The 14947-nt window shown below is 49.0% G+C and overlaps 1 protein-coding gene across 1 annotated transcript in view; it reads left to right on the forward strand.

Moving 5' to 3' along the window:
• Positions 1-14947, forward strand: part of LOC112060954 (zinc finger protein 391-like) — a 36070-nt gene that overhangs the window by 1843 nt on the left and 19280 nt on the right. The window contains exons 2-3 of the mRNA XM_065569943.1: positions 9212-9294; positions 13659-13785. Coding sequence (XP_065426015.1) covers positions 9212-9294; positions 13659-13785 — 210 coding nt within the window. The remainder of the gene's footprint in view (positions 1-9211; positions 9295-13658; positions 13786-14947) is intronic.

Raw genomic sequence — 14947 nt, forward strand, 5'->3', positions numbered from 1 at the left:
CTTGTGTACAGCGCAGCTCACCTAAAACCAAATTCCACCTTAACAAAGATAAAGTGCTTTATTGTGTGCCCTGGTTGTCGTTTTCCCTAGTACTTTAGTGATAGGCACTAGCTCAAATGGCTGAGTGCACATAGGTGTGTTGTAGGAGTAAAGAAAGGGTCATTGCTCACATGGGTCAGAATTAGGATTACATTGGTGTGTACCTTATCTCTGCATTTCCCGATTATTACAAGTTTGAGTTTTGCTGATCTCTCTTCTGGAGGGGCACCAGACAACTCCGGGCAACCTTAAATCCCGAATTATCATTTTTTGGAAGTGAATTTCCTAGGTTTTTGCACAGAGCGATGTTGGCTGGAGGAGTTAGCAGCCCTATAGGCAGTTGCGGGTCTCACACAAGTTTGCAATCGGAGGCACAGAGAAGTGCAATGACTTACCCAAGGTCACACAGCAGGCCCGTGGCAGAGCCAGGAATAGTCCCTATCCAGTGCTCTCTCCACGTAGTTGCTGGGTGATTCTGAAGTGCTGCTCCCTTCTCCTGTACTTTTTGTTACGGTGGAATGGGACCAGTTATGCTTTCAAACGTCTCTCTCCTTCTCCACCTCCTCCTCCTGCCACCATTTCCTGTTCAACCTCCCCTTCTTGTCCATCCCATCCAGCCCTCTCTTAGCGCTGTAGGAGCCAGTAGCTGTCTGCGGTCCTAGGCTGCTGCACACACGTATTACAGGCAGCAGCAGCATATGGTATGGTGCATGCCACCTTGGTGATGTAGCCTGAGATGGGCCCCTCACTACTACTTACAGCTGGGCCTCCTGCCCCTGGTCCAGCCATGCCGTAGCTCTATCCAGTCTGCCTCTCCTCCAAATAGCCCTCCCGCCCCCATACACTCTGGCCTGCCCCTCCACAACATACATGGGTGACATGTACCTTTAAACTATTCATATTTTCGATTTCAGATGATTAAATTTGTGTTACCTTCAGCTCCCCCCACCCCAGTTTCAGTTGTCTGGTGGTGCCCCGATGGTTTTCCATTGATAGTTTGGGAGGGAGCAAGGCTGAATTCACTGCAGTGCCCCTCGTCCCCTCTCCATTTCCCTTCTCGGTGTGCTGTCTGGGACGCTGCCCCGCTTCCTGCTCCGCAGGTCACCCCGTACTACTCCATGTGCCAGGCTGCTGGCAGCCCCCAGTGAGAGGCCATCCAGCCCATCAACCTGGTGCCAAACTGCTGGGCCTCCCTCAGTGAAGGCGAGAGCCCCGAATGCTGCCAGCCCTCTGTTTGGGGCTGGAGATGCTCCACAGACTGTTCCCTTCCCAGGGTTGCCCCCGTCTGTGTCAAGTAAGTCTCTCCTGTTAACTCCTGCTCCAGTCCTGGCATGGTTTGCAGGTGTGGAGGGGCTGGGCCAGTCCAGACTAAAGCAGCAGTTTAACCCCTTCTGTGCCAGTTTGTGGTTTATATAGTCCTTCACAGGCACCCAGGCCCAGGAAATGGCCCCCTATCAGCCCCATGCCTGATGTGGTGGGGAGACCCACTGGCAGCATTGCCTTTGAAGGTGCTGCTCCCTCCTGCTCCCAATCCCTCCCCTCCCCTCCCCTTTACTGCCACCCCAATGTCTGTAATTTTAACTTCCTGAGGGGTGACCCCAGAAGGTGTGTTTTGTTATCCCTTTCCCTACCCGCCCCCCGGATCCGTTGTGCACCCTCTGTCACTCACCTGTCTCAGGAGTCAAGGCGGGTCATGCGGCGCGGGTGATACTATGCTGGGGATCCATCATCACTGAAGAAGTGGCAGTCTTGACAGCCCTTGAAGGTTGCCGGGATGCTGACATGCACTGGCGGAGAACTGGGGCTTGACTGAGTCCATGGACCATTTGGCCCACACTGTGTCACTGTAAAGCCTGCTCTGCATTGGTGCAATTTGTTGCTGGTGGCGTTGTGCCCGTAAGTCTCTGTAACGCTGTCTTCAGTGACTCGAGGGCATGAGCACCAGCCTCAGGCAGACTGGTAAAAAGCAGGGAACAAACCCCAAATTGGTTGTGAGGTCTATATGTAGATTTCACCAACCAAATATCCAGTGTAAACGCTTCAGGCACTGTAACAGCATTAACATGGAATCACCGACAGTCCCCTTGGGTCATCCCATATATCTCACCACACAGGTGAGCTCACCTTTGTGACAGATGGTCCCTTACTTCAGGGGCTCTCAACCTTTTTCTTTTTGAGGGCCCCCCCCAACATGCTATAAAAACTTCACAGCCATGTGGGCCACAATAACTGGTTTTCTGCATACAAAAGCCAGGGCTGGCGTTAGGGGGTAACAAGCAGGGCAACTGCCTGTGGCTCCATGCCACAGGGCCCCCACAAAGCTACATTGCTTAGGCTTTGGCTTCAGCTCCTGGTGGTGGGGCTCAGGGCCCTGGACTTCATCCCCGTGCGCTGGGACTTCTGCTTTCTGCCCTGGGCCTCAGCAAGTCTAATGCTGGCCTTGCCTGGCAGCCCACCTGATAACTGCTTGTGGCCCCTAAAGGGGCCCCAAACCCTTGGTTGAGAACCACTGCCTTACACCACGAATCACAGCAATGTTCAGGTTACTCCCAGTCCCAAAGGATCAGTCACTTCCTGAGGTCAATTGAATCTTAGCTCTCACAACAAAGACAACACTTGTAGCCAGTCCTTTCATAACCTGTATTGAGATTTATTTAAAAGGAAATGAGAGTTGTTTACAAAGTTAAAGCAGGTGCAAACGAGTTACACTCTTAAATTTCAAAAGGTAATAGAAGCTTCTATAATGAGCAAGCTCTACATATTCTTTAGGACTAATGCATGCTAAGCAGCTGGGGATCTCTTGCTTATGCCTAAAAACCTTTCCCCCCAGAGTCCAAGCAGCGTACAGCTAATCAGTTCCTTCCGTATGAGGTTTTTTATCCCCTTCCTACCATGTGCTCTGAGCTGCAAACACAGCTAATGGGAAGTCAAGAGCACAACAACAGTCTTGTGTATTCTTTAACATCCCATAATAGTCTCTCTGGTGTTGATGGACCTTTCCTGCCAGGCAGGGTGTAATTCATTCTGTTGCCAATCGGCACTTCACATAGATAAAGTCTCTCTCCTGTCTGGTGATTTACATAGCCACAGAGGCTCACAATGCAACTAGTCAGATATTAACCCTGGCAGCAACTCACTAAACACATTGTTATAATTCTAATACCTGTTTTAACAATACTAACACAGGTGAGCCAGACTGATTCCATCTATGCGTTTGTCGCTGTTCAGTTAAGACTTGGGAGCTTTGGCAAGAGCTAAAACCTCATCTGCCAGTGTCACAGGCAGGATGGGCAGGGATGGTGTCTCTAGCCTCTGTTTGCCAGAAGCTGGGAATGGGTGATGGGATGGATCACTTGATGATTACTGGCATTGGCCACTGAGCTAGATGGACCATTGGTCTAACCCAGTGGGCCGTTCTTATGTTCACAGTCTCTATCAGAAGTATCTACTCGGGTATGTCTGCACTATGGGATTAATCTGAATTTACAGAATTCGAATTTTGGAAACAGATTGTATAAAGTCGAATGTATGTGGCCACACTAAGCACATTAATTCGGCGGTGTGCGTCCATGTACCAGGGCTAGTGTCAATTTCTGGAGCGTTGCACTGTGGGTAACTATCCCATAGCTATCCCATAGTTCCCGCAGTCTCCTCCGCCCATTGGAATTCTGGGTTGAGATCCCAATGCCTGATGGGGCCAAAAACATTGTTGCTGGTGGTTCTGGGTACATCCTCCCCCTCTCTCTAGGAAAGCAACGGCAGACAAACGTTTCGCGCCTTTTTCCTGGGTGAACAGTGCAGACGCCATACCACGGCAAGCATGGAGCCCACTCAGCTCAAAACAGCAGTCCTGAACATTGTAAACACCTCGCGCGTTATCGTGCAGTTTATGTTGAACCAGAACCTGCAAAACCAGGAGGTGAGGAGTAGGCTACGGCAGCGCGGCGGTGAGAATGATGAGGACATGGACATGGAATTCTATCAAACCACGGGCCCCGGTGCTTTGGAGATCATGCTGTTAATGGGGCAGGTTATAGCTGTGGAACGCCGATTCTGGGCCCGGGAAACAAGCACAGACTGGTGGGACCGCATAGTGTTGCGGGTGTGGGACGATTCCCAGTGGCTGTGAAACTTTCGCATGCGTAAGGGCACTTTCATGGAACTTTGTGACATGCTGTCCCCTGCCCTGAAGCCCCAGATTCCCAAGATGAGAGCTGCCCTCACAGTTGAGAAGCGAGTGGCGATAGCCCTGTGGAAGCTTGCAACGCCAGACAGCTACCGGTCAGTCGGGAATCAATTTGGAGTGGGCAAATCTACTGTGGGGGCTGCTGTGATGCAAGTAGCCAAAGCAATCGCTGAGCTGCTGCTACGAAAGATAGTGACTCTGGGAAATGTGCAGGTCATAGTGGATGGCTTTGCGGCAATGGGATTCCCTAACTGTGGTGGGGCGATAGATGGAACCCATATCACTATCTTGGCACCGGAGCACCAGGGTACCCAGTACATAAACTGCAAGGGGTACTTTTCAATGCTGCTGCAAGCACTGGTGGATCACAAGGGATGTTTCACCAACATCAACGTGGGCTGGCCGGGAAGGGTTCATGACGCTCGCGTCTTCAGGAACACTACTCTGTTTAAACGGCTGCAGCAAGGGACTTACTTCCCGGACCAGAAAATAACCGTTGGGGATGTTGAAATGCCAATAGTTACTCTTGGGGACCCAGCCTACCCCTTAATGCCATGGCTCATGAAGCCATACACAGGCAGCCTGGACAGGAGTCAGGAGCTGTTCAACTACAGGCTGAGCAAGTGCAGAATGGTGGTAGAATGTGCATTTGGCCATTTAAAAGATCGCTGGTGCTCCTTACTGACTTGTCAGACCTCAGCCAAACCAATGTCCCCATTGTTATTGCTTCTTGCTGTGTGCTCCACAATCTCTGTGAAAGTAGGGGGGAGACCTCTATGGCGGGGTGGGAGGCTGAGGCAAATCGCCTGGCTGCTGATTACATGTAGCCAGACACCAGGGCGATTAGAAGATCACACCAGGAAGCGCTGCGCATCAGAGAAGCTTTGAAAGCCAGTTTTGTGACTGGCCAGCCTACCGTGTGAAAGTTCTGTTTGTTGAAAACCCGCCCCCTTGATTGACTCATTCCCTGTAAGCAAACCACCCTCCCCTCTTAAATCACAGCTTGCTTTTAAAGGAAATAAAGTCACTACCATTTAAAAATCATGTATTCTTTATTAATTGATTATAAACATAGGGAGAGAACCGACAAGCTAGCCTGGGTGGGGTTTGGGAGGAGGATAGGAGGGAAGTAAAAGGCCACTGAAAAAATTCAATATAATGACAGCCTTTTGCTTGGTCTGTCCACTGGGGTGGGGTGGAGTGGGAGGGTGCACGGAGCCTCCCCCCCCGCGCGTCCTTACAGGTCTGGGTGAGGAGGATATGGAACATGGTGAGGGGGAAGGGAGGTTATACAGTGGCTGCAGCGGCACTCTGTTATCCTTCTGCCGTTCCTGAAGCTCCACCAGATGCCGGAGCATGTCCGTTTGATCACGCAGCAGCCCCAGCATTGCATCCTGCCACCTCTCATCTCTAGCGTCCCTCATGACCTCACGTTTACTGGCATCTTTCCTGTACTTAGATACCGTGTCCTGACACTCATTCAAATGAGCTCTTTCATTGGGGGTACATTCCATTATTTCCGAGAGCATCTCGTCTCGCTTCCTCTTTCTCCACCACCTTATCTGAGATAGCCTTCGGGACGAAGGAGGGAGGCTTGAAAAATTTGCAGCTGCTGGAGGGATGGAAAAAAGGAGAGAAGTTTTTAAAAAGATACATTTTACAGAACAATGCTTATACTCTTTCACGGTGAACAACACTATTCACATTACATAGCACATGTGATTTCAGTTCAAGGTCGCGTTTTCCATCTTAATATTGAGTGCCTGTGGCTTTCATATTAGAGATCACAGACGCAGGTCCGGGCAACAGAATTTGGCTTGCATGCGGCCATGGTAAGCCGTTGTCTTTCGGCTTCTGCGCCCTCCTTTCCCACATACCAAGCAAAGCCCGTTGAGTGCTGCGGTTTTCCTGTTAACCTTCAGCAGCAGAAAACAAACTAACCCCCCCCATCCAATTATCTGGGATGATCGCTTTATCCCTCCCCCCACTGTGTGGCTGGTATCAGGGAAGATCCCTGCAGAAACCAAACTAACCCCCCGCCCCCTCCACCCACCATGAATTATCTGGGATGATCGCTGTACCCCTCCCCCCACCGCGTGGCTGGTATCAGGGAAGGTCCCTGCTAGCCAAACGCAGAAAGCTCAGCGCCAATTTGCCCCCCCCCCCCCCCGCGCTTGGCTAACTGCAGGGAAGGATTTCTTTTCAGCCACAGGCAAACAGCCCAGTAGGAACGGCCACCTCTGTCCCCTTAATTAAATTCCCGTATTTCAACCACATTACCATAAGCAATATCACTCTCCTGAGGATTACACAGCGAGATAAAGAACGGATGTTGCTTGAATGCCAGCAAACATCGGGACCGTACGCTGCCAGGCTTTGTCATGCAATGATACCAGATTACTTGCTACTAGCATGGCATGGTCAAGTGTCCTACCATGGAGAACGGAATAAGGCTGCACTGCCCAGAAACCTTGTGGCAAGGCTTTTGGAGTATCTCCAGGAGAGCTTCATGGAGATGTCCTTGGAGGATTTCCGCTCCGTCTCCAGACACGTTAACAGACTTTTCCAGTAGCTGTACTGGCCGCGAATGCATCCCAAGTCCTCAGGGCAAAGTAATCATTAAAAAACGCTTGCTTTTAAAACAGGTTTTATATTTTAAAAAGGTAAACTCACCTGAGGTCCCTTCTATTGGGTCATGGTCTTGGGTACTGGCTTGGGAAGGTACTTCAGTCAGGCTGAGAAAAAGATCCTGCCCGTTGGGGAGAACGGAGTGCTGTGTGCTCTCCGCAAGCTCCTCCTCCTCCTCCTCCTCCTCTTCCCCGTCTGCAGAATCCTCAGGTGTGGCTGATGAGATTACCCCCGCCTCGGAATCCACGGTCAAAGGTGGGGTAGTGGTGGCGGCCCCGCCTAGAATTGCATGCAGCTCAGGGTAGAAGTGGCATGTCTGCGGCTCTGACCCGGAGCGACTGTTTGCCTCCTTTGTTTTCTGATAGGCTTGTCTGAGCTCCTTGACTTTCACGCGGCACTGCTCTGAGTCCCTATTGTGGCCTCTCTCCATCATGCCCTTGGAGATTTTTTCAAAAGTTTTGGCATTTCGTCTTTTCGAACGAAGTTCTGCTAGCACTGAATCCTCTCCCCATATAGCGATCAGATCCAGTACCTCCCGTACGGTCCATGCTGGTGCTCTTTTTCAATTATCAGCCTGCATGATTATCTGTGCTGATGAGCTCTCTGTGGTCACCTATGCTCTCCTGTGCTGGGCAAACAGGAAATGAAATTCAAATGTTCGCGGGGCTTTTCCTGTCTACCTGGCCAGTGCATCCGAGTTCAGATTGCTGTCCAGAGCGGTCACAATGGTGCACTGTGGGATAGCTCCCGGAGGTCAATACCATCGAATTGTGGCCACACTAACCCTAATTCGAAATGGCAATATTGATTTCGGCGCTATTCCGCTCGTCGGGGAGGAGTACAGAAATCTTTTTAAGAGCCTTTTATTTTGAAATAAATGGCTTCGTTGTGTGGACGGGTGCAGGGTTAATTCGATTTAACGCTGCTAAATTCGAATTAAACTCATAGCGTAGACCAGGCCCTACTCATTTGGACTCACTGGGGAGCCGCAGAAAGAAACAAGGTGTGCTAAGGCAAGAAGGCCCAGTCTCAGAGCCCCCAGGGGTCACGCTTGCCAAAAGCTAAAACTAGGCCCAGCCCATGAAAGGGGCACTCCCAGGAGAGACTGTATAAAGGCTGGAGCATCAAACAACTTTGTAAACCTGAGACAGCTGCCTTGGGGACAATGAGAGGGAGAATCCCCCAAAGTGACTCCTTTGATTCTGCTCTTCTCTGGCCTTTGGTTCATAGAATCATAGAACTGGAAGAGACCTCGAGAGGTCATCTAGTCCAGTCCCCTGCACTCAAGGCAGGAGTAAGTATTATCTAGACCATCCCTGACAGGTGTTTGTCCAGCCTGCTCTTAAAAATCCCCAGTGATGGAGATTCCACAACCTCCCTAGTCAATTTATTCAAGTGCTTAACCACTCTGAGAGAGAGGATTTTTTTCCTAATGTCCCACCTAAACCTCTCTTTCTGCAATTTAAGCCCATTGCTTCTTGTCCTAGCCTCAGAGGTTAAGAAGAACAATTTTTCTCCCTCCTCCTTGTAACAACCATTTATGTATTTGAAAACTGTGATCATGTCCTTTCTCAGTCTTCTCTTCTCCAGACTAAACAAATGCAATTTTTTCAATCTTCCCTCATAGGTCATGTTTTCTAGACCTTTAATCATTTTTGTTGCTCTTCTCTGGACTTTCTCCAATTTGTCCACATCTTTCCTGAAATGCGGCGCCCAGAACTGGACACACTGCTCCAGTTGAGGCCTAATCAGCGTGGAGTAGAGAGGAAGAATTACTTCTCGTGTCTTGCTTACAATACTCCTGCTAATACATCCCAGAATGATACTTGCTTTTTTTGCAACACTGTAACACTGATGACTTCTATGATTCTATGATTCTATGACTCATATTTAGCTTGTGATCCACTGTGACCCCCAGATCTCTTTCCGCAGTACTCCTTCCTAGGCAGTCATTTCCCACTTTGTATGTGTACAACTGATTGTTCCTTCCTAAGTGAAGTACTTTGGATTTGTCCTTATTGAATTTCATCCTATATATTTCAGACCATTTCTCCAGTTTGTCCAGATCATTTTAATTCTATCCTTCAAAGCACTTGCAACCCCTCCCAGCTTGGTATCATCTGCAAACTTTATAAGTGTAACAGAAAGACTCTGTTACTGGGAGGGTGTCACCATGTGTCAGAGGGTTACACCCTGGTGGGAGGGGGCTAGGCCTGTACTGGAATAAGGCCACTGTGCTTCGCAGTGTGGCAGAACCTAGAATGTCCATTAGCAGGGAAAAATCCATGGGGAATTGGCTTGTGAAATGGACAGAAACCCCATCTGAATGCTCTCACATTGCCCTTCTCGCCCTGGCAGGCTACAGAATAACATCCACATTTCGCTGCAGATCATCCCCTCCTCCCAGCGGGAAGGAAATGGCTTCAATGGAGCTGGCTCAGGTAAGGGATTATCAGAGAGCTGGTGATGGGTTCTGCTTGGAGGAAGAGGAGCAGTAAATGCATAGGAGGGTGGGAGCTGCTCGAGGTGGTGGGAGGCAGGAACTATGTAGGGTGGAGAAAGGGAGGGGACAGGATGTGACAAACATGCTGAGACTTGTGTAATCTAGGGTGTGATGGGTTGTCACTCTTGGGTGCAGTCTGGGGGGCTTCTGGGAATTGCTGTGCCCTCTAACCCTCAAGCTGGGCAGGCCCTTCTCACACTGCTTTGCTGGAGATTCAGCCAGCCTCTCCAGGCCTTGTTATCACCCAACATGAGAGCAGGTGGTGCCATACACTCAACTAAGATACCTGAGTGTTTTACCTAAGCCACTCAGGGACAGATAGAAGACATCAGCCAATTTCCCAGCGATAAGTGATAGCAAATAGATCAAAGCAGATTACTTAGCAAATAACCAAAAACTCGAACTAAGCCTAACATACTAGATCAGAGGTGGGCAAACTATGGCCCATGGCCTACGGTCCACATCCGGCTCGCAGGATTCTCCTGCCCGGCCTCTGAGCTCCTGGCCCGGGAGGCTAGCCCCCAGACCCTTTCCTCCTGTTCCCCCTCCCCCGCAGCCTCAGCTCGCCCCTCTGCCAGCGCAATGCTCGGGGTGGCGGGGCTGCGATCTCCTGCGGAAGTGCAGCTGCAGGGTCCGTCCTGACCCGGTGCTCTATGCTGCACAGTGTGTGGCTGTTGCACCACCAGCCACCGGTGCTCCAGGCACTGCGGTAAGGAGGCAGGGAGCGGGGGGGGGGTTGGAAAGAGGGCAGGGGAGTTCAGGGTGTTGGTCGGGGGCGGGGATGTGGATAGGGGTCAGGGCGGTCAGAAGGTGGGGAATAGGGAGGGTTGAATGGGGGTAGGTGTCGGGGGGGGGCTGTCAGGAAGGAAGGGGGGTTGGCTGGGGTGGCAGGGGCAGTCTGTGGTGGGGGTTCTGGGAGCAGTCATGGAACAGGGAGCAGGGGGGTGGATAGGGCAGGGGTCCCAAGGGACCATCAGGGAACAGGGGGTGTTGGATGAGACAGGAGTCCTGGGGATGGGCTGTCAGGGGTGAGAAGTGGGAGGGGGCAGATAGGGAGTGGGGGCTGGGCCACTCCCCCGTCCCCGAACCGGTCCTCCATACAATTTCCAAAACCCGATGCGGTCCTCAGGCCAAAAAGTTTGCCTGCCCCTGTACTAGATGGATAGAATTTGAATTAGCAATTTCTCACCCTGACTGATGATTGAAGCAGTCCGCCAAGTTTCCATACACAAGCTGGAAATCCCTTTATCCTGGGACCAACACTTCCCCCAGTTCAGTCTTTGTTCCTCAAGTGCTTCCAGGAGTTCTCTTGTGTGGGGAATGAGGCCAAGAGAAGATGTCACACCCCACCTCATGTAGCTTTTCCAGATGGCGGGAACCCTTTGTTCCAAACTCCGTTTCCATTCCTGTTAGTGGAAAAATACAGGTACCAAAATGCAGTTCAGTGTCATGTGGTCTGGTCACATGCCCTAGCATGCCCTGCTGAGTCATAGTAGCTGAAACATTCACAGGAAGGGTAAGCTCTTCCACGGTCCATTGTCTTTGTTGATGAACCATCAGCATTGTCTGGCTTCTTCATTGTTGTACCTGAAAGGCTAGTTGTGGGTGTTACCCAGAGTAAGCACATTTGAAATACAAGGTTTCAGAGTAGCAGCCGTGTTAGTCTGTATCCGCAAAAAGAAGAACAGGAGGACTTGTGGCACCTTAGAGACTAACAAATTTATTAGAGCATAAGCTTTCGTGCAGCCCATCAGGGGCTCGTTCACCTGCACATCTACCAATGTGATATATGCCATCATGTGCCAGCAATGCCCCTCTGCCATGTACATTGGCCAAACCGGACAGTCTCTACGCAAAAGAATTAATGGACACAAATCTGACATCAGGAATCAAAATACTCAAAAACCAGTGGGAGAACACTTTAACCTGTCTGGTCATTCAGTGACAGACCTGCGGGTGGCTATATTACAACAGAAAAACTTCAAAAACAGACTCCAACGAGAAACTGCTGAGCTAGAATTGATATGCAAACTAGACACAATCAACTCCGGTTTGAATAAGGACTGGGAATGGCTGAGCCATTACAAACATTGAATCTATCTCCCCTTGTAAGTATTCTCACACTTATTATCTAACTGTCTGTCTGTACTGGGCTAGCTTGATTATCACTTCAAAAGTTTTTTTTCTCTTAATTAATTGGCCTCTCAGAGGTGGTAAGACAACTCCCACCTGTTTATGCTCTCTGTATGTGTGTATATATATCTCCTCAATATATGTTCCATTCTATATGCATCCGAAGAAGTGGGCTGTAGTCCACGAAAGCTTATGCTCTAATAAATTTGTTAGTCTCTAAGGTGCCACAAGTCCTCCTGTTCTTCTTTTTATTTGAAATACAGATACATAGTCAATGTCCATAACTTCAGATACAAACATGATCTATGCACACAAATAGGATAATCCTATTCAGCAAATCATAACTTTTCCAATGATACCGCACATGACACATCTTGCACAAAATGCATCATAATTATGTCCTAATCATATTATAATCTTACCACTATGCTGAATATGGGGTGTAATGTCAGATAGGGCCTAATTTCAAGGCACAGGAGTTGGGAATGGAACTTCCCCTCTTTGTGGAACAGGAAATAACCCTCCAGGCAGGGCTGAGAAAACTTCCCAGACTCCCAGTGCTGGAACCTGAATCTACTGACACTTCATTAGTTACCACCACTCCCAATCTTTGTGGAAACTGCAAACTTTATAAGTGATGATCTTGTATTCTCTTCTAGGTCATTGATAAGAATGTTAAATAGCACAGAGCCAAGAACCAATCCTTGTGGGAACCCCCTAGAAAGAAATCCACTCGACCATGGTTCCCCATTTACAATCACAGTTTTTAATCTATTTAATGTATGCCGTGTGTGTTTTGTATCTTTCTAGTCAAAATATTGTGCTGAACCAACTCATATACCTTACAGAAGTCTAGGTATATTACTATTAGCTGCAACCAAACTTTTGATCTCATCCAATAAGGATATCCAATTAGTTTGATAGGATCTATTGTGTCTACACTTTTGTTAACGGGTACTAATGATATTACCCCCCTTTAATTCTTTATTAATGAAATCCAGTATCGGCTGCTCCATTCTCTTGCCCAGTATCGATTTCTGACTAACACTCTTGTAATTAGCTGCGTCATCTCTTTTATACTTTTTAAATATTGGCACAGCATTAGCTTTATTCCTGTCTTATGGAATTTCCCCAGTGTTCCAAGTCGTAATTAAAATCCACATTAACAGTCCTCCACACTCCTCCACCAGGTCTTTCAAAACTCTGGTTATTTGGACCCACTGATTTAAACACGTCTAACTTTAATAGCTGCTGTTTAACGTCCTTGTGAGTTGGGGCTGGTCTACACTAGAGGGGGGGATCGATCCAAGATACGCAACTTCATCTACGTGAATACCATAGCTGAAATCGAAGTATCTTGGATCGAATTACCTGGGGTCCACATGGCGCGGGATCGACGGCCGCGGCTCCCCCGTCGACTGCGCTACCGCCGCTCGCTCTGGTGGAGTTCCGGAGTCGACGGTGAGCATGTTCGGGGATCGATATATCGATCCCGGATAAATCGATTGCTACCTGCCGATACGGCGGGTAGTGAAGACGTACCCTTACCGTTGGAATGGAAAGACTGTCGGCGTCAACATCTTATGATATGAGTTACATCATCTCTTTTTCTCCAAATCCAGGAGAGAAATATTTATTGAACACTTTACCTCTACTGCATTATTTTTGATAATTCTGCCCATTTCCATCTAGTAATTTACCACTACCATTGTTAGGATTCATTTTGTACTTAATATACTTTTTAAAACGTCCTTCTTATTTTCATTGATTTCTGATAGCTTCCCTTACCAATTTTCTACAATTCTGACCTTCTAACTTATATTCTTTACTATTGACTTCCCTTTCTTTCATATATTTTATTTGAAGGGTGTTGGTATTCCTACCAGGGAGCCACCAGCAGGGTCCAGAGACAGCCCCATCTCCTATATCAAGCTCTGGCTAGTAGGCATGTGATAAATGTGAAGACCCTGCCTCCATCTGTCAGCTGGGAGAGACAAAGGTTCTCTCTTTCTACCCTCTGATGCCTCCTGGCTGCTCTAAACAAGGTGGGGTGGGACTCTGTTAACATGTGCCTCCCGGAGTTTTCATTTACTTGGCGCTGCTGTTCCGTGAATAGTGGGGTTGTGAGTGGGGCAGCAGGTACTGAGTGTTGTACTCTTTCTCTTTCAGGGGTTGGTGACTTTCGAGGAGGTGGCTGTGTATTTCTCGAAGGGGGAATGGGCTCTGCTGGACCCCACTGAGAGAGCCCTCTACAGGGATGTCATGCAGGAGAACTATGAAACGGTGGTCTTGTTGGGTAAGGAGTCCTGTCCCCTGGGTTATTAGAAGCTGCGGGGTCTCTAAAGAACCAGAGTAGTAATAACTTTATACCTTTATTCGTCATACAAGTTTTGACAAGTTTCCCTGCCCCCCCTTTTTTGCCTTATCTCCCATACACTAGTATAATTTTTGCCCATGTGCCTTTTTGGTGCCGTCAGTCATTTTAAAATTGCATTTAAGGTATCCTTATTGGCTACATTAATAACTGTAACTTTCATGCCTTTTCCTCATTTTAAGAGGCAAATATGCTGCCTGTAGAATTCTAAATTAAGTAAATAGGTGTATGACTCATGCATGGCTTGTGTGACAGTAAATTAAATAAATTAATGGAGATGTCCTATCTCCTAGAACTGGAAGGGACCTTGAAAGGTCATTGAGTCCAGCCCCCTGCCTTTACTAGGAGGACCAAGTACTGATTTTCCCCCAAATCCCTAAGTGGCCCCCGCCCGGATTGAACTCACAATCCTGGGTTTAGCAGGCCAATGCTCAAACCACTGAGCTATCCCTCCCCGCAAATGAGTCAGATGAGCTCCTCTTTTGCTAGGAGAGCGTAAAATGTTGCCATTCAGGACCCCATGGGTGAAGGGAGAACAGAGCTTTGGGACGGGAGGAGAATGCGGGAGTACATAATTCTGGGGTGCCAGAACATGAGGAGGGTGTGTGCAGGATTAGAGCTAAGAATCAGCAGGGAGGGATGAGGTAGTGAGAGACTAGGAGGGAAGACAAGAAGCTCCCAGGGTGCCGGGAGGTGGTGATGGCTGAGAGTAATGGGACGAAGGGGAGGGGAGTGTGGAGGGAGGGCACCCAGGAAGTGAGCTGAGTGGGTCAGTGGGAGGGAGGAGAGGTTTAGGGATCTAGAGCTGTGGGGGATCCCAGACCTTTAACCCCGAATCCCTGCCCAAGCCTCAGGTAAATCCTAGACTTCAGCATAACTACTCCCACAAAGCCTCAACTTAATATAAGGCCCTGAACCGTAGCAAGCTTAGGCTATGTTTACACTACCGCGGCCAGTCAACCTGCACTACTTAACTCCAGCTACAAGAATAACAGCTGGAGTGGATGTACCTTAGGTCGAGTTCCAGCAGGGTGTACACTGTGGGGGGTCGACGGGAGAGCTTCAGGGGTAGAGTCAGGAGTAG

Source organism: Chrysemys picta, chromosome 16, assembly GCF_011386835.1.
Source record: "Chrysemys picta bellii isolate R12L10 chromosome 16, ASM1138683v2, whole genome shotgun sequence".
NCBI lineage: Eukaryota > Metazoa > Chordata > Testudines > Emydidae > Chrysemys > Chrysemys picta.